This window comes from Podarcis bocagei (genome assembly GCF_964188305.1).
Source record: "Podarcis bocagei genome assembly, chromosome: 8".
Lineage (NCBI taxonomy): Eukaryota > Metazoa > Chordata > Lepidosauria > Squamata > Lacertidae > Podarcis > Podarcis bocagei.
This window is the reverse complement of record NC_138133.1, coordinates 88355868-88380624: the sequence shown is the minus strand read 5'-3', so window position 1 is coordinate 88380624 and position 24757 is coordinate 88355868. Positions and strand designations below refer to the sequence as shown.

The 24757-nt window shown below is 46.5% G+C and overlaps 1 protein-coding gene across 1 annotated transcript in view; it reads left to right on the top strand.

Annotated features, from left to right (window-relative positions):
* The window catches only part of TSNARE1 (t-SNARE domain containing 1), a 352037-nt gene that overhangs the window by 98335 nt on the left and 228945 nt on the right, over window positions 1-24757 (top strand). Inside the window, exons 3-4 of the mRNA XM_081205110.1 lie at window positions 15703-15780; window positions 17876-17945. Coding sequence (XP_081061236.1) covers window positions 15703-15780; window positions 17876-17945 — 148 coding nt within the window. The remainder of the gene's footprint in view (window positions 1-15702; window positions 15781-17875; window positions 17946-24757) is intronic.

Below are 24757 nucleotides of genomic sequence, written 5' to 3'. Positions count from 1 at the left end.
GCTGTGATGTTCGGGCTGAAGAAAGCTTTGGAAGCTCCTGAATGAAAGACCAGGAAGGGGAGAACATGCCAGTCAGGCATGTGTCTCCGCCAGGGTCCTACTCGAGTGTAGGCTGAACTCCTGACATTCCTGTGGGAGTGAGTTCCATAGTTTATGTATTGTGTGAAGGCATGCTTCATTTTGGAGCAGACTGAGCAGGGGTCAGCAAACTTTTTCAGCAGGGGGCTGGTTCACTGTCCCTCAGACCTTGTGGGGGGCTGGACTATATTTTTTGGGGGGTAATGAAAAAATTCCTATGCCCCCCAAATAACCCAGAGATGCAATTTAAATAAAAGGACACATTCTACTCATGTAAAAACACGCTGATTCCCAGACTGTCCTTGGGCTGGATTGAGATGGCGAATGGGCTGGATCCGGCCCACAGGCCTTAGTTTGCCTACCCATGGAACACAGGCTGCCCAAACGGTACAAAGTAGAAAGGGATTATTGTGCTTTGTGAAAATGCTGCAGAAGTCCACCGCAACCATGGGGAGCTCTGCATCACATGGTCATCTGTACTGACTGCTTGAAGAAGAACCAAGATGTGCACCAAGAATTAAAAATACACTGGCTTTTGAGGTTTAAAAGAATTTTTAGAAGTCCTGACCAGATTGACAAGTCCCAAGACAACAGTGTGGGAATCTACACTAGAGAGGAGTTTTAATGTGTCCCTTTAAGAATAGAGTGGGAGGCTGGGATGCTGAAGACTTGTTGGGCTATTTGAAATGTTTTTGGTTGGTTTTTTTTTTGTTAATTCCCTTGGTCCCTCTGCAGAGCCTCCTTTATTTTGTAAAGTTGTGAACAGGTGTATGTGGAGAGAATCAGAGACTTACCTGTGTAGGGATTTGCTCTCACAACTGATAAAATATTCACATTTGCTGTAGTTTCCTTTCATCTCTTCAGTCACTGTCTCTGTAGTCCCATTGATTCTTTCAAACTCTGGCACGTTCAACGGAAGCAGGGGCTTCCCTGAACTGTGGATACGCATTTGTGTTAGCTTTTGTCATGACCTGGCATTCCAGTCTGCCCTCTTCGGGGAAAGAGAATAGAATCATAGGATTGTAGAGTTGGAAGGGGAGCCCAACCTCCTGCAATGCCAGAATCACAACTAAAGCATCCCTGACCGATGGCCATTGAATCACTGCTTAAAAAGCTCCAATGAAAGAGTTGACCACTCCCCCCACCACTTAATTCTGTCTTCTGCTCCCTGAGCACCAAGGCACAAGAAACGGGGGCTGTGCGGCACACATGACCCAGGAACGAGACCTCCAGCAGCTATTGACAAAGCCCAAAAGGTACCCATAATTCCCTGGAAACGCTAGAGGAAGGAAATGACACTTAAAACCAGCTTGAGAAGCTGACACTTTATGGCTCTGTTGAATTCTTGTGTTATATACAGTGGATCTTTTTCCAGTAAATGTGGCTTAATATTTTAATTCTTAGAACGTGTGTTTGTTCTATGTAATGCAACTTAATTCTGTTCTGTTTGTGAAATGAGTACCACAGACCAACCTCCTTGTCCCATTCACTTAAAAGACCATCGAGCTGTTTAAATTGAGTGGTTCTTTCCATCCATGGTAAGGTAAAGGTAAAGAGACCCCGGACCATTAGGTCCAGTCGTGGCCGACTCTGGGGTTACAGCGCTCATCTTCTTTTATTGGCCGAGGGAGCCGGCGTACAGCTTCCGGGTCATGTGGCCAGCATGACTAAGCCACTTCTGGCGAACCAGAGCAGCTCACAGAAACACCGTTTACCTTCCTGCTGGAGTGGTACCTATTTATCTACTTCCACTTTGATGTGCTTTTGAACTGCTAGGTTGGCAGGAGCAGGGACCGAGCGCAGGGATTCGAACTGCCGACCTTCTGATCGGCAAGTTCTAGGCTCTGTGGTTTAACCCACAGAGCCACTCGCGTCCCTACATCCATCCATGGTATTACTTGTTAAATGCACTGATTTCATAAGTATGTGGAATTTTTTTGTGTGTATATCATATTATAAGATGTAATCTACTTAATAATAGACCACTCCCCCCTTTTGGGATAAATTTTTATTAAAGCTTTTTCATAATACAATAAGGGAAAAAATGACTCATCAGCATCATCATACAGGGAGAGAAAGAGAAAAGAAAATGCAGGATTCTGTCTCAAAAAAAGGGTGGACCCTTGTATCTCTCACCTGGAACAGTGGCATAGCTATAGGGGTGCAGAAGGGGCAGATTGCTGTGGGTGGCATTGGGCCAGCAGGGTGCCTGGGCCACCATGTCCCTCCTGGATGAGCTCCAGCTGGGAGGTATGTTGCGGCTCAGGCATGCAGCAAGCCCCGTGCTGCCCCCGAAAGCAGCGCAGGACTGACGTATGCCAGCTGCGTCCCTGCGGGGTGCCTGGGACACAGCCGTTCCAGTGCATGCCCCATCCCCATGGCACAGTGCATGTGCCTGCCTAATGTGCTGGCAGGGCTTTCTATGCCACTGCCAGGCTTTGGGGAATCCGATCCCTCCTACGGTGGCAGCCGAGAAGTAGATAAACAAGAAGAGTTCTTACCAAGTCTCTTATTCAATATTCACAGTGAGAGAGACGTAAGAATGCCATCTCTCTTAGATAATGACATTGCTCCGAGTAAATTTCCAGCCCCTTAGTCCCTCCTATTCTATGTCATTCCTGCGCTGGCTGACCTGTGCTTTCTGCCTCTGAGATTTCTGTTCTACTACTGTCATGGTCTGGTCTATGGGCAATCAAAGTCCCAGCTGAGGACGTCGGGACCGGGGGCAAGATGGCGGGGTGGGAACAGGAACGAGAGTCCAGGAGCCACGGGTCCGAGGGTCGAGAAGCAAGGAGGCACGAAGTCAAGGGTCCGAGGGTCAGGAAGCAGGGAGTCACAAAGTCAAGGGTCCGAGGGTCGAGAAGCAAGGAGTCACAAAGTCAAGGGTCCGAGGGTCAGGAAGCAGGGAGTCACAAAGTCAAGGGTCCGAGGGTCAGGAAGCAGGGAGTCATGAAGTCAAGGGTCCGAGGGTCAAGAAGCAAGGAGTCACAAAGTCAAGGGTCTGAGGGTCAAGAAGCAAGGAGTCACAAAGTCAAGGGTCCGAGGGTCAGGAAGCAAGGAGTCAAGAAGCCGAGGTCTGAGGATCAGGAAGCAAGAAGCCAAACACAGCAAGGCAGGAAATGTGTTGTTGTGGCAAAGAGCCAAAGGGAAATGCTGACCTTATATCCCTTCCTGGCTCTTGCCACCAGGTGCAGTGAGTTACCAAGTGGCCTCACCTATGCGGCTGTGCCTTGCCTCTTCAGAACAAACTTAGCCCTACTGGTCACAGGGCCTGGCTCCTGCACGTACTCCTGACAACTACTCTCAATGCATGCCTGGTTCTGGGAAAGGGGGTCAGGAATGCTTTCCAAGGACACTGAGTTTGTCAGCTGTCTCTCCCCTGGTGCTTCTTCCTCCTGCTCCCCTCCCAATATTTCCCAGCTTCTCCTCTCTGCAGCCTCTGAACTATGACCTTCTGCAAACCACTGTTCTAAATCTATACTGTTCTCTTCCTCAGTACAGTCCCTGATAGCCGCTGACCTGGGAGTTTTGCTTTTGCTTTTTGGTTCCAATCTCTCGCCCTGAGTATCTTGCTCTCCCACCACTTAGCTGTGACCCTTATAATAATAATAATACATTTATTGTCAATGTACAACCTGTGTACAATGAAATTAACCGAGCCTCCCTCCTCACCCCCACAAACACTCAATCTCATTGCACTCTGTGTGCTTGTCGCACAACACACCAACCCCGAAAGTCAGTTGCACTATATTATTTTCCGTTCAGCAGCCTAACATCCCACAGATAGAAACTGTTTTTTAGCCTGTTGGTACGACTGATTATACTTCTATATCTCCTGCCCGAGGGTAGAAGATTAAAGAGGTGCTGCCCGGGGTGTGAATCGTCCCTGAGAATTTTTCTCACTCTCCTAAGACATCGATCCCTTGCGATGTCATCTAGCGGGCTCAGGGGATAGCCCATGATATCATGTGCTGTGTTCACCACCCACTGTAAAGACTTTCTGTCCATGGCTGTCAAGCCAACGTACCACACTGTGATACAATAGGGGAGGACACTTTCTATTGTGGACTGGTAGAAGGAGGTCATCAATTGTTGTTTAACATTGTTCTTTCGCAAGACCCTGAGGAAATGGAGTATCTGTTGGGCCTTCCTAACCACCTGAGTTACGTTATTTTTCCAAGTGAGGTCTTCACTAAGGTAAAATCCTAGGAATTTATTCAGTAGAAGGCATTGCCCTGTTCTAAACATGATGATGATGATGATGATGATGATGATGATGATGATGATGAATTTTATTTATACCCCACCCTCCCTGGCCAGATCCGGGCTTAGTGGGGCTAACACCAATAAAATTTCAGTAAAAACATATCAAGAAAGAAGAAAAAGAAACAATTTAAAATACAGGTTAAAATGCAATTTAAAATGCAACCTCATTTTAAAAGTCAAAACCATAAGGGGAGGGAAACATAAGGGTCAGACTGAGTCCAAATCAAAGGCCAGGCAGAACAGCTCTGTCTTGCAGGCCCTGCGGAAAGATGTCAAGTCCCGCAGGGGCCTAGTCTCTTGTGACAGAGTGTTCCACCAAGTGGGGGCAAGTGCTGAAAAGGCCCTGGCCCTAGCTGAGACCAATCTAACCTCCCCGAGGCTCGGGACCTCCAAAGTGTTGTTATTTGTGGACCTTAAGGTCCTCCGTGGGGCATACCAGGAGAGGCGGTCCCGTAGGTACGAGGGTGCTGGGCCGCATAGGGCTTTAAAGGTCAAAACCAGCACCTTGAACCTGATCCTGTACTCCACCGGGAGCCAGTGCAGCTGGTAGAGCACTGGATGAATGTGATCCCATGGCAGAGACCCTGTGAGGAGCCTCGCCACGGCATTCTGCACCCGCTGGAGTTTCTGGGTCAGCTTCAAGGGCAGCCCCACAAAGAGCAAGTTGCAATAATCAAGGCTGGAGGTGACCGTTGCATGGACCACTGTGGCCAGATCAGGGCGAGAAAGGTAAGGGACCAAGTGCTTAATACGGCAGAGATGGAAAAATAAACATAAGGAGAGCCTGCAGGATCAGGCCAATGGCCCATCTAGTCCAGCATTCTGTTCTCATGATGGCCAACCAGCTGCCTGCAGGGAAACCTGCAAGCAGGATTTCAGCGCAAGAGCCTTGTCCCCTCCGGTGGTTTCCAGCAACTGCTATTCAGGAGCCTTGCTGCCTCCATCATGACTAGTAGTCATTCATTGCCTTATTCACCACGAATTTGTCCAGTGCTCCTTTAAAGCCATCCAGGTTGGTAGCCATCCCTGCCTCTCGTGGGAACAAGTTCCATTTTCCTATTTATTTGATGCCAATAAATAAAACAAAGTGTGCAACTTTTCGTGGCAATGGCAACTTTATTTTCCAGCATGGATGCTTGACTCATTAATGGAAGGCATTCCCCTTGGTGTGCCAGCGTGAGCTCTCCATTTCTGTTTTGACAATATTTTTTACCAACCAACAAAAGATGAGATCCCACACCTCCAGCTGAGATCCCAGAACGGTGTCTCTTCTTTCTCTGCGCGCTTCCCTTTTCGCATCCCACGCCTGACAGCCTATTTGCTGACACTCCGAGTATGCTCTGCTTTCCCAAAGATGCCTCTTCGCCTCTCGAGTGTTTACATTTCTTGCACCTCCTGGGAGCAGAACGCAAGGATATTTTTAGGTTGGCTTAATAGGGGAAACATGACATTAGAGACCCCCCGCCTCTGATCAAAAACCACCAGCTGTTGCTGCCCCAGCCCTGCAGAAGCTGCAATTGCAGTCCCTTTGTAACAGTGGAGTGCTAGGCATGTGTGTTCAGAAGTAAATCTTACAGTGGTCAGTTGTGCTTGCTCCCAGGCAAGCGTGTTTAATATTGCAGCCTTAGATGATCTTAATTAGCTCACTCTATTCAAAGACTGTATGGAAGGTAAAATAAGGAGCAGTAATCTCTCCCTCCATGGGGTGGGGGTGGGGAATGGGAAGGGAAGTAAGGCAGAAAAGATGGGTATATTTTGTTAGCATCACCATCCAGGTTGCAAAGAGCTAGTATAGGTTCATTCTTTCCTGGAAACAAACAAAACCATGCCTGGTCACCTCCAGACTGGATTATTGTAACTCGCTCTACGTGGGGCTGCCCCTGAGACTGACCCAGAAACTCCAGCGGGTGCAGAATGCCGCAGCGAGACTCCTTACGGGGTCTTCGCTGCGGGATCACATTCATCTGGTGCTATACCAGCTGCACTGGCTCCCGGTGGAGTACAGGATCAGGCTTAAGGTGCTGGTTTTAACCTTCAAAGCCCTATACGGCCTAGGACCCTCGTATCTACGGGACCGCCTCTCCTGGTATGCCCCACAGAGGAACTTACGGTCTTCAAATAAAAACATCTTGAAGGTCCCAGGCCTCAGAGAGGTTAGGCTGGCCTCAACTAGAGCCAGGGCTTTTTCGGCTGCGGCTCCAACCTGGTGGAACGCTCTGTCACAAGAGACAAGGGCCCTCCAGGACTTGACATCTTTCCGCAGGGCCTGCAAGACAGAGCTGTTCCACCAGGCCTTTGGTCAGGGCGCAGCCTGACTCCCTCCTTTGGCAATCTTTACAATACTTTAGTTTATGGTTGCCATCAATTTTGATTTTAATTAATTCTTTGATGTTTTTATAATGTTGCACTATTTTAGTGTTGTTAGCCGCCCTGAGCCCGGCTTCGGCTGGGGAGGGCGGGATATAAATAAAAAAAATATTATTATTATTATTATTATGAGGAGTGGTTGAAGGAGCTGGGTATAAAACATGCAAACTGCGATGGAAACTGAACTATCCTATCTCCTCTCAGTCTCCTCTTTTCCAGGCTAAAGTTCAGTTTCCGTCGCAGTTTGCATATTTTAAAAACTGTCATTGTGAACATTCATTAGCATTTAAGTTTGCTTTTCATCCAACATAGATATTCATGTATACATTGTGGTCTATTATACACATCTTTGCATGCATTTCCCATCAATATAATGCATTTATGTTTATTAGTACCACCTTGGGCCAGTCACTGCCTAACCTACCTCATAAGGGGTTATTGCAAGGACAAAATGGGACTAAGGAGTAGGAGTGGAAGTTTATAATCCACCTTGAGGTGCCTTGAACTGAAGAGGCTTAGTTTTCTGTGGTCTCCTGCACTACACAGCTGGTCTTAGCCCAAAGATGCAAATAAGAGGCCAAAGATAGCACCCTCAATATCTTCATTGCTTAAACAAGGCTATAACCACTCACAGTTCTTATCTTCCTCATTGATCCAGATTGGTGCCTCAGTCTGGTTCTGGAGTCCCTCCAACTTCACGTCAGCGAGGATAATCTCCTGAACGATGTATATCACTCCCTGAGATACACCGAGATTGGCTCAATATTACTGCCAGCCTTTCAATGCAATATGTTAGACCCTCTAGATAGAACTGTCAAGATTACACTCCCCGATACTGTTGTGCCTTTTAAAAAGCATTTATAATTCAGAAAGCTGGAAAGTAATACCCAACCGCATGGGCGATTCGCTTTGGAATCCATCTCCTGCTTCGATGTCTAAAAACGTGTCTCTCTTCGGTCGACGGAGATGATTTCTCCGCCGTATCACCTCTGTTCATCGTGAGTGTGTTGTCAGGATAAGAAATGCTTGTCTGTTCTGTTGCTGCTAATACTGGTGATTATTAAAGACAGTGATAAAGGTGGCTAAATGCAACTGCAATGTGTCTCCTTTGTGGTGGGGAGGAGATACCTTGTCAGACAGATGAGTTCATCAGGACTTATCTAAATGAGAAGAGAGGCTATTCCTTCACTTGCATTTTCTCTAAGAATGCCACACTGGCTAGTCTCATGCAAGTGATTTATTTTATGGTCTTCACTGCATCAGGTTTTTTTAGTCCAGTATTTTTTGGTAGTTCCCTCACTGCGAGAAGCCAAGTTACAGGGAACCAGGAAGAGGGCCTTCTGGGTAGTGGCGCCCGCCCTGTGGAACACCCTCCCTCCAGATATCAAAGAGAACAACAACTACCAGACTTTTAGAAGGCATCAGAAGGCAGCCTTGTTTAGGGAAGCTTTTAATGTTTGATGTATTACTGTATTTTAATATTTGGTTGGAAGCCGCCCAGAGTGGCTGGGGAAGCCCAGCCAGATGGGCAGGGTATAAATAATAAATTATTATTATATTATTATTTAAGCCTATAGAATGCCAACCTCATTCGCACGACTCAGTCAGGGTTGGACAACCTGCAGTCCCCTAGTTGCTGTTGGACTCCACAATGTCCATCAGCCCCAGCCAGCATCAGCAGTGGTCAGTGATGATGTGAGCTCTCCTTCAACTTCTTTAGGGTTTACCACAGCTTTTAGGCCAGTAGTGGGAACCTGTGGTCCTGCAGATGTTTTTAGCTACAACTCCCATCAATCCCAACCAGCATGGTCGATGGTCAGGGATGATGCGAGGTGGAGTTTAGCAACCTCTGAAGGGTCACCTGTTCCCCATTTTGTTATTGCTATCTTCTTCTTCTTCTTCTTCTTCTTCTTCTTCTTCTTCTTCTTCTGCGATCACTCATAGCCGAGTAAGATTGTCTTCCATAAACACAGTTTTAACAATGAGTCCGTAAGTGACTATGGAGGCCAATTCTGGATCCACACGTCCTTCCACAGTGGGGACATTGGTTGCCGGGTGGGAGTTGATCACGATGAGGGTTTGCCAAGTGTGCCTTCCTCTTAGCACATCTCTTCCTTGCGTCCTGAGTTTGAGTGTCTTCAATTCTGCCCTCCATGCTCCTGAGGGAGGTGTCTGCATTCTTAGGGAAGCCTTCGGTTTGCAGAACAACAACAAATAATATTTAGGGGGGAAACAAACAACAGCAAAAGGGGCACAAAACAAAACACACAGTTTCGATGAGGACTGAACATGTTCCATTCATCTGGTCTCCAAGTTTGGATCCTCTACTTCGGCTGTGCTCACAGTGACACCCACAGAGAAACTATTAAACACAGAACAGTTATTTCTCACAAGTTTTGTGAGCAAATGGGCATTTTCCACGAGGCTGGTTTTATTCCATTGAATAATGAATTGTCTTTAAACTCTCTCTTAATCCTCCCCTGGCCTAAACGACTTAAATCACTTTGTCATTTTAAAACCCCCGCTAACGGAGATTTTGGTAATAAGGCACACTTTTTCCTGCAAAAGCCTTTCCATTGAATATTTTTTCCTCTCTCTCTTCATTGATTAAAAAGCAGGCGGATGCTTAATTTATAAAAGCAGCCGACTGAAACCAAAATGCCTGGCTTTTACCAAAATTAGAAAGCAGTTACCGCACACAGATTGGCGATGGGCAAGGTTTGCTCTGTGCTTTATTTCTAATGGAACATCAGAGAGAGAGAAATACAGATGTCTTTGTGGTTTTTTGTGTGTGTGTGTGCGCACGCACGCGTGTGCGTGTGCATGTGCATGCCCTCAGAGTATTTTACAAACAACTTTCTTATGAGGAACTGTTGCACCTTTGGGGGCTTTCGGAGAGAAAGGTGAATAAACAGTGACATGATAGAGGTGGACATACAAGGAAGCTGAACATTGGAAGAACTGGGACAAATACAGTGGTACCTCAGGTTACAGATGCTTCAGGTTACAGACTCTGCTAAGCCAGAAATAGTACCTCGGGTTAAGAACTTTGCTTCAGGATGAGAACAGAAATCTCGTAGCGGCAGGGGGAGGCCCCATTAGCTAAAGTGGTGCTTCAGGTTAAGAACAGTTTCAGATTAAGAACGGACCTCCGGAACGAATTAATTTCTTAACCCGAGGTACCACTGTATTAGAAAGACATATTCACACAGAGAATATCTCCCCACAGGAGACAGTGATGACCAGCAATTTGGATGGCTTAAAAAAGATGACTGAACAAAGTAATGAAGGACAAAGCTATCAACAGCTACTAGCAAAGGCAAAGGTAAAGGACGCCGGTGGCGATGTGGTCTAAAACACGGAGCCTCTTAGGTTTGCTGATCGGAAGGTCGGCGGTTTGAGTCCGCATGATGGGGTGAGCGCCCATTGCTCTGCCCCAATTCCTGCTAACTTAGCAGTTTGAAAGCACACCAGTGCAAGTAGATAAATAGGTACCACTGCGACGGGAAGGTAAACGGCATTTCCATGCTCTCTGGTTTCCGTCACAGTATTCCGTTGTGGCAGAAGTGGTTTTGTCCTGCTGGCCGCATGACCTGGAAAGTTGTCTGTGGATGAACACCAGCTCCCTTGACCTGAAAGCGAGACAAGCGCCACAACCCCATAGCCGCCTTTGGCTGGACTTAATTGTTCAGAGCTCACCCTGTCATAGGGATTCGAAGTGCCGACCTTCTCATCATCAAGCCCAAGAGGCTCAGTGGTTTAGACCACAGTGCCACCTGCATCCAGCTCACTTATGAATACAAGGAACTGGGAGCCACAGGAGAGGAGAGTGCCACAACAACAACAACAACAACAACAACAACAACAACAACAACAACTTATTATTTATACCCCGCCCATCTGGCTGGGCTTCCCCAGCCACTCTGGGCGGCTTCCAACAAAATATTAAAATACAGTAATGCATCAAACATTAGAAGCTTCCCTAAACAGGACTGCCTTCAAATGTCTTCTAAAAGTTGTAGTTGTTCTCTTGGACATCTGGTGGGAGGGCGTTCCACAGGGCGGGTGCCACTACTGAGAATGCCCTCTTCCTGGTTCCCTGTAGCTTTGCTTCTCGCAGTGAGGGAACTGCCAGAAGGCCCTCGGCGCTGGACCTCAGTGTCTGGGTTGAAAAATGGGGGTGGAGACACTCCTTCAGATATACTGGACCGAGGCCATTCAGGGCTTTAAAGGTCAGCACCAACATTGCATTCAGGTCTTGCTTGTGGGCTTTCTGAAGGCATATTGTTGGCTGCTGTGAGAAGAAGATGTTGGAGGAGTTGGGCCAATGACCAGAATCAGCAGGCTCTTCTTATGTTCTTTCATCCTTGTATATGCCAGGGGTCCCTCAACGCTGTCTTAGGGGAAGAGTTCATTCATTCCCCCACACAATGCTCTTAAGGATATAGGAGTACCATCTTCCTTTGTCCTTGTTCTCTCTTGACTCCCAACATTTTCATACTGTTTCAATGACCGTGGATGGTTTGATAAAAGAGGACCGTCATGCCAATGGTGGTGGCATATAAAATATATATGCCATCAATTATTATTTTTTTTACATCGGTGTCCTTCTAAAACCTGAAACATGAGCAGAATGTGAATGGGTTTGTGAGGCTGGGTGACAGTTGCTTTGTTCTTCCTGTACAACCGCTTATTAACGATGGTGCTAAATAAGGAAACAAAAGAGAATGAAAACAAGTTAATTAAAAAAAAATGCCAGGCACGGTTTGATTAAAGCTTGATTACAAGGTGGAAAAATGTATTTATATTTCCGCCGCTTTTGCAATCATAAATCACTGGTGCCTCAAGTTGCGATCTGAAAGGTGAGACTAGTTCTGGAAATTCTCCTTCAGGTCAAAAAGTTCTCTGAAAGGGTGAAAAGAAAAGAAGTTTGATCACCGGGTGGTATGAAGGAAGAGGAATGTTTTCCAACCTAGAGAGTGAGAGAGATTTCCCGTAAGAGGGATCTGATTGGCTACCAGGAACAGGAACACAAAGCTGTGATAGATTTGTCCTTGGCTTGATCCAGTGAAGTTCTTCTTATGTGTGTGCCCTAGAGTATGTCTGGGGCTGGATTAAGACCTTTTGTCTTGAACCCATTACCAAGCAGCAAGGCAGCAAATCAAGTCCAAAGTTCAAAGACCAGGGGTCAATCCACACAAGCAAAGTTCGAAATCCAAATTCTGAGGTCCACAGCTCAGGAAACACAGTCCAGAGTCAATCCAAGTAGTCAAGTCTGATGTCCAGCAATCAGGATACAGTGCAGAGTCAAACCCAAAGCACAGCCCCATGGAGGCCCAGAAGCATCCAAGCCAAGGTCCTCCAACATGGGCAGTTGAACAGACATGAGAACTCAGTTCTGCTTCCCTTTTGTATGTTACATGCTGCTTCCAGCATCTGGGTTTGATGAGGCAGGTGACCCTCACCTGTCCTGAGCCTACTGTAGCTGAGGAATTGCACACCTTGTCCCAGAGCTAGTGAGCTCCACCTGGCCAGATAGGGGGCTGGGCTGTGGGCCCTTGGCTGCCTCTGCCTCCTGGAGCACCCCTGCCTCTGGTCCCTACATCTCAGAGCCTGCCATGTTCATTGAGACAGGGGCCCCTCTTGTTCTGGTGATGGGTCTTGCTGCTCCGGTTCCTGTGCATCCCCTTCCCATGCCATTAGGCCGGACACTCGTGTGCAGATCCTGTTTTGCTAATAAAGAGTTAACTCCAGCTTGCTCTGCGTGAGTTGCTGCTGGCTCACCCCTGTCATTGTCCATGGAGTTTTTTTGGCAGGGATACTGGAGTGGCTTGCCGGTTCCTGCTCCAGGTGGATCACGTTTGGTCAATACTCTCCGTTATGACCTGTCCATCTTGGGTGGCCCTGCACGGCATAGCTCAGAGCTTCTCTGAGTTATTCAAGCCCCTTCGCCATGGCAAGGCAGTGATCCATGAAGGGGATCCTGATGTTGGGAAAGATTGAGGGCACAAGAAGAAGGGGACGACAGAGGACGAGATGGTTGGACAGTGTTCTTGAAGCTACAAACATGAGTCTGACCAAATTGCGGGAGGCAGTGGAAGACAGGAGTGCCTGGCGTGCTCTGGTCCATGGGGTCACGAAGAGTCGGACATGACTAAACTACTAAACAACAACAACACCCCTGTCAACCTGCCGGGTCATCCAGTGCAGAACCTGTCCCAGAACACCCTGCAAAAGTGCAGGTGAGCATTTTCACTCCCCAGTTGGTGTGAAAATACCTGACGGCGGAAAGTTTTGGGAGCCCCTTCCACAGAAGGCTTCGGTAATAGCTAAAGCTGGTTTAGGGTAAAGGTCGGACAGGAATAACATTTGCCCAAACTACAAGAAGATATGAAAAGCATTGAAATCTGACAAGGCATTGAGGTGTCTGTTCCTCCTCGGCAGTCGCTCACGTTAATGGCTGCTTTATCCCGCAGCTGTCATGGTGAAGGATTCTTTAGCTGCTTCCGAGGCTCTGCTTATGCCGAAATAATTTCCCTCTCTGTCAAAATGGTTCCTTTAGGGACTGAGGGTTGCCACTTATCCCACCCCCCTTCCCTCTTTCCCCCAGCAAATCTCATGTGCCTTTCACAGCCAGCATGATGGGCCAAAATTCAACAGACAGGTTTTCCTCGCCACTTCAATCTCCGCGCTGGGAGCAGCTGCTCCCTTTCTCCTTTTTTCTTTTTTCCTGCTAGTCATAGAAAACACCTCTTGTTGAGCAAGTGGGCAGCCATTTTTGTTGAGGGCAGAGGCGAAGTAGCGCTGAGGGGATATTGAAATGTCCTGGCACACTCACTCAACGCCTCACGCTTTCAGACTGAGAGAAACTGGGCTGTGAAGAGTCTCCTGGGATGCACGATTGGAAGTAAGGACACAAAAACAATACCTCTGCTGGATATGAACCAGTGTCCATCACACCCAAAACCCTGCTGTCCACAACCCGTTTGTGGAAAGCAGACAAGCAGAAAAATGAGGGCAATAATAGCTCTTCTCCACGGTTAGTCCTCTGCCCCATATGCGGTGGAAACATTCCTGTAAGAACAACCCTGGAAAGTTGCTGTGAGTCAGTATAGGCAGTACAGTGGTACCTTGGGTTACAAACGCTTCAGGTTACAGATGCTTCAGGTTACAGACTCCGCTAACCCAGAAGTAGTACCTCGAGTTAAGAACTTTACCTCAGGATGAGAAGAGAAATTGAGCAGCAGCGGCAGCGAGAGGCCCCATTAGCTAAAGTGGTACCTCAGGTTAAGAACAGTTTCAGGTTAAGAACGGACATCCAGAACAAATTAAGCTCATAACCAGAGGTACTGTACTGAGCTAGATGGACCGGTGATCTAACTTGGTTGAAGGCAGCTTCATATATCCCAACCTGCAGTTTTTACAAAGACATCATGTCTTGTAAACTCCGCCAGACTGAACAGGGATGGCAACCTATGGTTTGGAGCCACACGCAACTCCTCACCCATATCCTCACTGTGCTGATATCCCATTTTTCTACCAAGGAGCTCAAAGTGGCACCAGTGGCTTTCCCCGCTCTCTGTATTATCCTCAGAACAACCCTTTGAGGTAGGTTAGGCTGAGAGTCAGTGACAAACCCGAGGTCACCGAGTGAGGCACAAGAATTTTATTTTAATATTTTGTATTTTAATATTTTGTTGGAAGCCGCCCAGAGTGGCTGGGGAAACCCAGCCAGATGGGCGGGGTATAAATAATAAAATATTATTATTATTAAGAATAAGGTCAGAAATGTGACCCAGAAGCCAGGGCAGGTCAGGACGGATAAATGGGCTGTTTGGGAGCGGGGCACAGGTGCTGAAACATGGTGGCACCATGCCCACCTGCTTCTTCCATCCTGTGGCTTCACCACCTGCACGCAAGCCCAGGAAACTCCTGCTCCAGGCAACTGACCCAGACAGCAGCCAACTCACCAACCCAAGTGGTGGTTGAAGCAAAGAAGACGTCTTCTCCCTAGCTCTTTCTCAAAGCATTGTGGGAATATCTTTCAAACAGAGGATGGAGTCTTATTTCTACCAAGGAAATGGGAGGGGGAGAGAGAATGAGAAGATAATATTTTAGCACTGCATTTTATGAAGTCTAACTCGTTTAATTTTTATTGGACATCGTGTTTTTGTGTTAGCTGTGTCCCCTCCCTCCCTCCCTCCCTCCCTCCCCCCACCCCTCTTTCCATTTACAACCTTGGCGCCCATCCGTGCTGCCGGATCGTTGCTACGCCTGGCGATCGGGACGTGTTCTCTGCAAATTGCATCTTTTCAGTCCAAAGCCTGGGCGTTTGTTCGTGACTGCTTCATTCCTCTAGAAGAGGGGATGTATATGTGTGTTTGTGCGCGGGGGGGGGGGGGAGAGATCGAGAGTGGAGGCTTCGCGGCATCCATCCTAAATTGCAGACTTCCCCAGCTCAGATAACAGGCTCCCTCTGCCTCCTCGCCACTTTCACTTCCCTAGAATAATTAAGTTGTTATTGAACTGCAGGGCAGGATCAGGGAGAGGGCCTTGAATGCCAGAGATTGTAAACCTGATTTCATCCTGTTTTAACAGATCAGTTTCTTCACCTAAATAACTCGGAATGAACTTTCCAGCTAAGATGAGCTTTTCCTGTGCTTCGTGACGTGCCTGAAAAGCACCCGGCCAGCTAAATTCAGGTGGTGGAGATTCAGATCTCGCAAGCGGACCATACTTGTTTAAACATTCAGCCCAGGCCTACCCCAGAACAATAAGTAATATGAATTAAGGGGCAGAGGTCACTCACAAGGGAAAGTTTGTGGGGAGGTCACAAAGCCTGTTTGCTTTTCCTCCTGAGTACCTGTTTGCAGTGGCTTAGCGTCTCCTATGTTACGCTCATATTTGAGACACTCTGGAGCATTATAAATTGAGACAAGATTAACAGCTGCAGCTTGATGCATTAACTGTCTCACCTCTTCTTCTTTCCAGCCACACAGATGGATCCCAATGAACTACAGGATCTTTTCCAGGATACATCAGCCAGCGTCTTCCGAATTAATGCCAATGGTGCGTATTTCAGACACGCCAGTCTACAGGGTGCAATTTGTATTACAATGTTCAGAAACTCCTTTTTGAACAAGAGGACACTGTTTTATAGAATGGTACATGCATAGGATGTCATGAACATGGAGATGAAATTTATTACGGTCAGAGACCAGTTTGTGAAACACAAATGGAACTACAATCCCAATAGCAAAACAAACATTTAAAACAATATACAATGGATTTTAAGTTTAAAAGTGTGATTGGCATAAAAATACATACAAATTTTAAGTTAGACTACCTTTCTTAACAAACTAGATTGAATCGGGGGATGGTCTGTGCCTACAGATCTGTGCGCAGAATCTGGTGACAATCCGTGTCGTCTTGTGGTCTTTGCCTAACTGGAGAAGATCGAATTTTTGCTTTACCGGGAGGTCAGCAAGCCTCACCAGCAGAGGGTCAATGGTTTCTCTATGTGCCTCATCATAAAAGGGACACCTAAAAAATATGTGTTCAGGGCTTCCTATATCCCCCAATGGACAGGCGCACATAGGATCTCATTTTGCAAAAATAGCCCTCTGTCGGCTGTGTTAAAACCGTGTTGTACTTTCTGGTGCACTTCCTTGTTTTCCAGTTGTCTCTCTTGTTTTCCGGGGCTTTCCAAAGGGTGTGGCAGTGCAGCAGCAGGTGAGAAAAGGGGATGTGCAGATATCCTCTGTGTGTGTCTCCTTTTCGCTCTCCTCCCAAATGCATGTTTAACTAGGGTTAAAAACATTCAGTGAACACCCCAAGAAGCTGAACATTGGAAGATTCAGGACAGAGAAGTGAAAGGACTTCTAGATGCAGTGCATAGATAAACTAGGGAACTCCTTTCTGCAGGAGACAGGGAGGGGCAGAAAGCTTTAGAGGAGGCAGTGGCGTAGCTAGCTGCTCTGGCCCCCCGAGTGGCGGGGGCAGGGCAATCCACCTACAGGGGCAGGGCAATTCGCTGACAGGGGCGGGGTGATCTGCCCACAGGGGCGCTGCATGGGGGTGCCACAGCAATCCGCACACGGGGGCACTGTGGTGATCCACCCAGGGGGGTGGTGAGGCCCTGAGCCACCGCGTCACTCCCAGGAGAGACATGTGGCTCGGGTACGCTGCAGGCCAGGCCACTGTGAGAATAGGATGTTGAGCTCGAGGGACCAGTGGCTCTTCTTCTACTTCCTTAATTTACCCACAACAAAGTTTGGTTTATATCCGAATGGATTTTGTCCAGAATTGCTGAGCTCTCCCCAAAGCTCCGAGACATATTGAGATCAAGTGTGATTTCTTCTTATTGTTTATTTCTGAGGTAGCATATGAACCATACAATGTAAAAGAAGAAGAAAAAGAAAGTTTTCTTCAGAATAAAGTAATTTATGTTGACACTATGTGTGGCTCATCCAATTCACTACTCCAGATTTATTGAGAATGATTTTTCATCTCCCTTTCTCAGTCTCTGTTGCCTCCCCTGTCAGATAGGAATAATTTCATAGTCTTCTCATTGCAATTTCACCTCAGTGAAAACTCAAAGCAAGTTGTTGGGTTTACATGTTCTCCATCCCAGAGTATAGGGATTTTGCTTCCATTATAATGAGAAAAACTACCTATTTCAGACGACCCTAACCAGTAGGCAAACCGAAACACAGTCATTCTTCAGTATTTACAAGTCTCCAAATTTGCAGTTCAGTTCTCCAACCACACTGTGTATACATAAATGAATACAATGGGGAGAATTGTGCCTAAAAATGCAGATATTAGAGATGATAACATACAAAACACATTATATTAGGGCAATTTCCTGCAAAAAAGTGTTTTTATTTTTTTAAATGCTTTTATGCATGAATGTTAAGATTAGGGGAGGGGGGAGAGAAATTAAATTGACAGATTTGTTGCTCCTTCCTTAAGTAGTATCTGATCAGTCTGGCAAAGATCAATATTTCTTCTCACACCTCCCAGGAATAATCCTGTTCTTCCTCTTTGGTTCAATGTGAGAATGACACCCATAAAGATGGATTGGTGTTTTTTTGTCCCAGGGTGCTATCCTATAAGATGATGAGGTTAATAACGAATAAAAAAAATATTCTTCTTTTGACAGTGACTTCTCTGGAAAGGAGTCTTAAATCCCTGGGGACGCCAAACGACACACCAGAACTCCGAGATGGACTGTGAGTCTCTTTCCATGTGACTTGTCTTTCATGTGACTTGACCTTACTTTGTTTATGATATCTTCTTGTTTTCCTCTTATTGCCTATGTTGGTTTCTTTTTTAAAAAATAGTAATAATATTTTTATTAATTTTTCATTAATAATACTCCCAATTAATACAATACCAAATCTTGCCACATCATAATACAAATAATAAAATCAATTATACATTCCAAATTATATAATTTAAGGAGACTTCCCATGTTCTGACTGGCCAGGATAATTTTTTTATTTATTTCTTGTTCCTGCTTTTCTCTCTCTTATTTATTCCCGATCTTAATCCTTTATCTTATCTTGACAGTCACTGGTATGCAACTTTCTAACCTGTTTAACAGATCTATATGTAAATTAACATGCAAGAGGAAATTTTTGTTCTTTCTGGAGTTGTCCATCAATTATTTTCAGTGCAGTCCCCCCTCAGAGAGCCCTGTTTTCCTTCCACCATCTTATCTTCCAGGACTCTGGGCTGTCTTCCAGCTTCCCTTTGTTTAGTTAAAATTAAGACACAGCGGTCTTTCATGTCTTTTAACGAACTGATACTTTCCCAGTCCAAACATTCTTCCATAAGAAACCATAGGTAAAGGTAAAGGGATGCCTGACTATTAGATCCAGTCGTGACCAACTCTGGGGTTGCAGCGCTCATCTCGCTTTATTGGCCAAGGGAGCTGGCGTACATCTTCCAGGTCATGTGGCCAGCACGACTAAGCCGCTTCTAGCGAACCAAAGCAGCGCACGGAAATACCATTTACCTTCCTGCCGGAGCGGTACCTATTTATCTACTTGCACTTTGACGTGCTTTTGAACTGCTAGGTGGGCAGGAGCAGGGACTGAACAACAGGAGCTCACCCCGTTGCGGGGACCTTCTGATCGGCAAGTCCTAGGCTCTGTGGTTTAACCAATAGCGCCACCTGCGTCCCATAAGAAATCATACCATGGGATATATTTCACCGTTAAGAGTTATTTGGTTCCTCTGCAATCCAAGCTTGCTTCCTGCGGGCCTTGGGGAAGCTTACAAAGATCAAAGATTCACCTTTACTTTTATAAATCCATATTCGACAGAAGTCCATGCAATCAGATGTGGTAAATATTCCCCAGTTGCCCCAGCCTATGTTGGTTTCTTGCGACATCTAACTCTGTTCTCTTACCTAATGACAGGGTGGACCCCTTGGACTGCCCTGCTTGAAAGAACTTAAAGGTAAAGGTAAAGGTAAAGGGACCCCTGACCGTTAGGTCCAGTCACGGACGACTCTGGGGTTGCGGTACTCATCTTGCTTTTTTGGCCGAGGGAGCCGGCTTACAGCTTCCGGGTCATGTGGCCAGCAGGACTAAGCCGCTTCTGGCGAACCAGAGCAGTGCACGGAAACACCGTTTACCTTCCCGCCGGAGCGGTACCTATTTATCTACTTGCACTTTGACCTGCTTTCGAACTGCTAGGTTGGCAGCAGCAGGGACCGAGCAATGGGAGCTCACCCCATTGCGGGGATTCGAACCGCCAACCTTCTGATTGGCAAGTCCTAGGCTCTGTGGTTTAACCCACAATGCCACCCACGTCCCTTGAAAGAACTTACCTCATGAGTTTTTGCCTGAGCTGGGGGAGGAAGCTGGAACATAGGGATACTGGGAAGGCGGGAACATCAAGGCCACTCTGCAAAATTTGAAGGACCCCCAAAATTTGAAGTCAGGGCCTGTTACATGCATAATTCTGTGACTTGGCATTTGCCCAAGCAGCTATGAGGTCTACCAGTTGTTGCTGGCCTCCAACTCCTGCCATCTGTATAGGGAAGTTCTTAATGTTTGATGTTCTATTGTGTTTTTATATCTTTTGGAAGCCACTCAGAGTGGTTGGCACAACCCAGTCAAATGGGTGGGCTACAAATAATGAAATTATTATTATCTTTGACTATTGGCCATGCAGCCTGGGGCCGATGGAAGACAGACTTCTGCAACATCTGGAGGGTCAAAGGTATTCCATCTCTGCGCTAAAAACTCCTGTTTGTTTGGAGTGCAGTGTCCTTATTAACAGGACGGGAAAACTTACTCTCCTTTTAAGAAAAAGTCATACACAACACACACCTTCCACAAACTGTTCACCTATTTCTCCTTGAACAGCCCCTGATTTAGAAGGTGTTTAGGGAATAATGGGGGAACATTTGGCATCTTGATGGCTTTTATTGTTTACGTATTTAAGTAGGGTTTTTAATTACACAGTAAAACTGTCCTGTTTTTTTTAAAGTCATTACACATCTTTTTCTTTTCTTTCCAAAGGACACAGCGATGACATGGTCAGAAAACTTTACCAAAAGGGGAAAAGAAAGAAGAAGTTTAGAGGGGTTGTCAATATTTGTTTGTGTTGAAAATACCATGGAATCTAATTTTATATATGCACACATTTTCCGATGCTTTGTTTGCCCTTCCAAAAAAACAAAGGGAAGCTGTGATGAATTAAGCATTTCCCAACACATTTTATGCACACATTTCACTCCTAATCAAAATGACAAAGTTGCACAAGTTTTTAGGACGCCTTCAGAATGTCAGAATTTGTAGGAGGGATTCAAACACATTCTTGGAAGCTTTCCGTTTCCTCAATTAAAGTGGAATAAAATGCTCTGTTTCCCCAACACCACAGATCTACTTTTTCAAAAAAAGAAAGCTGATTGTGTGTGTGTGTGTGTGTGTGTGTGTGTGTGTGGTTAAGAAATTGTTGGGGAAATGCATTGAAAAATGTGGAATGAGCAAATGATTAATGGAAAGATGTATTAGCACCAGGTAAGCAAATCAGGAGGGACGTGAGTGGCACTGTGGGTTAAACCACAGAGCCTAGGACTTGCCGATCAGAAGGTCGGCGGTTCGAATCCCCATGACAGGGTGAGTTCCCGTTGCTCGGTCCCTGCTCCTGCCAACCTAGCAGTTCGAAAGCACGTCAAAGTGCAAGTAGATAAATAGGTATCGCTCTGGCGGGAACGTAAAAGGGGTTTCCGTGCGCTGCTATGGTTCACCAAAAGCGGCTTAGTCATGCTGGCCACATGACCCGGAAGCTGTACGCCGGCTCCCTCGGCCAGTAAAACGAGATGAGCGCCACAAACCCAGAGTCGGCCACGACTGGACCTAATGGTCAGGGGTCCCTTTACCTTTACCTTAAGCAAATCAGGATGTACACGGAGCATTCTGCTCATTGTTGTATAACCACCCTGCAACCGAATCGGATCAAATCGGATTGGATGTAACTAGAATATCTTCTTAAGCTTTGTGCAAGAAAGTCAGGATGAATAACCAGGTCATTTGAAACCCCTTAACCTGGTTTCTCGGGGTACATTTTCTTTATCTGGGTACCTGTATTTGAATACGTTTCCGAGCACAATTCAAAGTGTTGGTGCTGACCTTTAAAGCCCTAAACGGCCTCGGCCCAGTATACCTGAAGGAGCGTCTCCACCCCCGTCGTTCTGCCCGGACACTGAGGTTCAGCACTGAGGGCCTTCTGGTGGTTCCCTCACTTACAGGGAGCCACGCAGTATCAGGGAACTGAACAGATGAGGAGGAGGCGTCCACCTCAAGAGGCATCCAGGCAGGAGGAAGATGATGATAGTAGGGAACCAGGTTCATGGTGGTGGCAAACAGGACACACCTGTCAAGGAGCCAGCAGGGAAGGCTCTGCAGTTGGAGGAGGGGGAGAGTGGGGAGCCGGTAGAAGAGGCAGGACTGAGAGAGGGTGGAGTGGAAGGGGAGGCCACTCAGGCGGAGGCAACGCGGGTGGCGCAGTGGGTTAAAGCACGGAGCCTAGGACTTGCTGATCAGAAGGTTGGCGGTTTGAATCCCCGCGACGGGGTGAGCTCCCGTTGCTCGGTCCCTGCTCCTGCCAACCTAGCAATTTGAAAGCATGTCAAAGTGCAAGTAGATAAATAGGTACCGCTCTGGCGGGAGGGTAAACGGCGTTTCTGTGCGCTGCTCTGGTTCACCAGAAGCGGCTTAGTCATGCTGGCCACATGACCCAGAAGCTGTACGCTGGGTCCCTCGGCCAATAAAGTGAGATGAGCGCTGCAACCCCAGAGTTGTCCACGACTGGACCTAACAGTCAGGGGTCCCTTTACCTTTACCTTTTAAGAAAAAATGGGACATTCCAGAATCAAATCAGAAACCGGGACAGCTTCTGTAAATTAGGGACTGTCCCTGGAAAATAGGGACACTTGGAGGATCTGTGTTATCCATATCTGGTTTCTGTGCTTCAAAGCCTAATCTTCAATTCACAGAGAGCCCTCATGTTTAGTACAAATGTAATGACTAATTACCCACATAATTTGAATATCTTTTGAGTCCAGACCACTGCGATAAACAAGGGTGCATGTGATTTCCCTTCAAAATTTTGAAGGTTTTTAGAACAAATTACCGTCATTTCTCCTCCCTCTTAATCCTCGCAGGGCCCAAGAAATCCAATGAGTTAAAATAGCCAAGGGGTTGGTTTGTGTTTAATCACCAGTGGCTAAAATATATATGTCAGACGGAAGCTTTTAAGTGTTGACATGTTTAATGGAGGGTGGGATTTTAATAATATTTCTCAGGGTTTTGTTATTCTGCTTGTACAAGCTTTATGAAAGCGATTTCCATAAATATTTTGAAATGGTGTTTGGAGTCTGTTAATATGTTAAACCCTTCAAAGTAATACCTTCCCCCGGTTTAATGTCAAAGCTGTTTGGATTTATCTAGTCACAGTGTGTTTATCAGGGCTGGTATCAGCTTCTGACTTGGAGGGCCTCATTGATTTGGCAGGGGAGGGGGAAAATGCCTGAAAATGCAGCATTTATACTTCTAATCTGGTCTATAAATTGTGCAAAGCCATGCGCCTGGGGCGAGGCAGGACAATTGCACAGGAAAACCAGCTTCCCTGAGACGGGGCTGTTTTGCATTGTGCATATATCGGCTTGTGCATATATTGGCTTCATTCTTACCCTACTCTGCCTCCAATGAGCCCGGGGGTATCCTTCATAGTTCCCCACTGCTTATTTTAACCCTGCGAGGTTGGTTAGGTTGAGAGATGGCAACTGACTCCAGGTTGCTTAGGGAGCTTCGTGGCTGAGCATTTGAAGCTGGAACTGCCAAGTTGAAATCTGACATCCTGCCTTCTACATTACTTTTGTTGTAAGCGATGCACCAGAAGTTGGCCAGTCCCTTAATTCTAAGTCAGGACATGTGATGATATTTTGGCTGTGTCAACATAAGTTTAGTGTCCAGATCAAGGGACGTAATGGTACCACTCTGTTTTGCCTTGGTCAGACCACACCTGGAATGTTGTTGTTTAGTCATTTAGTCGTGTCTGACTCTTCATGACCCCATGGACCAGAGCACGCCAGGCACTCCTGTCTTCCACTGCCTCCCACAGTTTGGTCAAACTCATGTTAGTATCTTTGAGAACACTGTCCAACCATCTCGTCCTCTAACGTCCCCTTCTCCTTGTACCATCAATGTTTCCCAACATCAGGGTCTTTTCCAGGGAGTCTTCACTTCTCATGAGGTGGTCAAAGTATTGGAGCCTCAGCTTCAGGATCTGTCCTTCCGGTGAGCACTCAGGGCTGATTTCCTTAAGAATGGAGAGGTTTGATCTTCTTGCAGTCCACGGGACTCTCAAGAGTCTCCTCCAGCACCATAATTCAAAAGCATCAATTCTTTGGCGATCAGCCTTCTTGATGGTCCAGCTCTCACTTTCATACATCACTACTGGGAAAACCATAGCTTTAACTATACAGACCTTTGTTGGCAAGGTGATGTCTCTGCTTTTTAAGATGCTGTCTAGGTTTGTCATTGCTTTTCTCCCAAGAAGCAGGCGTCTTTTAATTTCGTGACTGCTGTCACTATCTGCAGTGATCATGGAGCCCAAGAAAGTAAAATCTCTCACTGCCTCCATTTATTCCCCTTCTATTTGCCAGGAGGTGATGGGACCAGTGGCCATGATCTTAGTTTTTTTGATGTTGAGCTTCAGACCATATTTTGCGCTCTCCTCTTTCACCTCATAAAGGGACGTAATAGTAACACCCCAGAGGACAGGATCACACTTCAAAATGACCTTGACAGATTAGAGAACTGGGCCAAAACAAACAAGATGAATTTTAACAGGGAGAAATGTAAAGTATTGCACTTGGGCAAAAAAAATGAGAGGCACAAATACAAGATGGGGGACACCTGGCTTGAGAGCAGTACATGTGAAAAGGATCTAGGAGTCTTGGTTGACCACAAACTTGACATGAGCCAACAGTGTGACGCGGCAGCTAAAAAAGCCAATGCAATTCTGGGCTGCATCAATAGGAGTATAGCATCTAGATCAAGGGAAGTAATAGTGCCACTGTATTCTGCTCTGGTCATACCTCACCTGGAGTACTGTGTCCAGTTCTGGGCACCACAGTTCAAGAAGGACACTGACAAACTGGAACGTGTCCAGAGGAGGGCAACCAAAATGGTCAAAGGCCTGGAAACGATGCCTTATGATGAACGGCTAAGGGAGCTGGGCATGTTTAGCCTGGAGAAGAGGAGGTTAAGGGGTGATATGATAGCCATGTTCAAATATATAAAAGGATGTCACATAGAGGAGGGAGAAAGGTTGTTTTCTGCTGCTCAAGAGAAGCGGACACGGAGCAATGGAGCCCAACTACAAGAAAGAAGATTCCACCTAAACATTCGGAAGAACTTCCTGACAGTAAGAGCTGTTCGACAGTGGAATTTGCTGCCAAGGAGTGTGGTGGAGTCTCCTACTTTGGAGGTCTTTAAGCAGAGGCTTGACAACCATATGT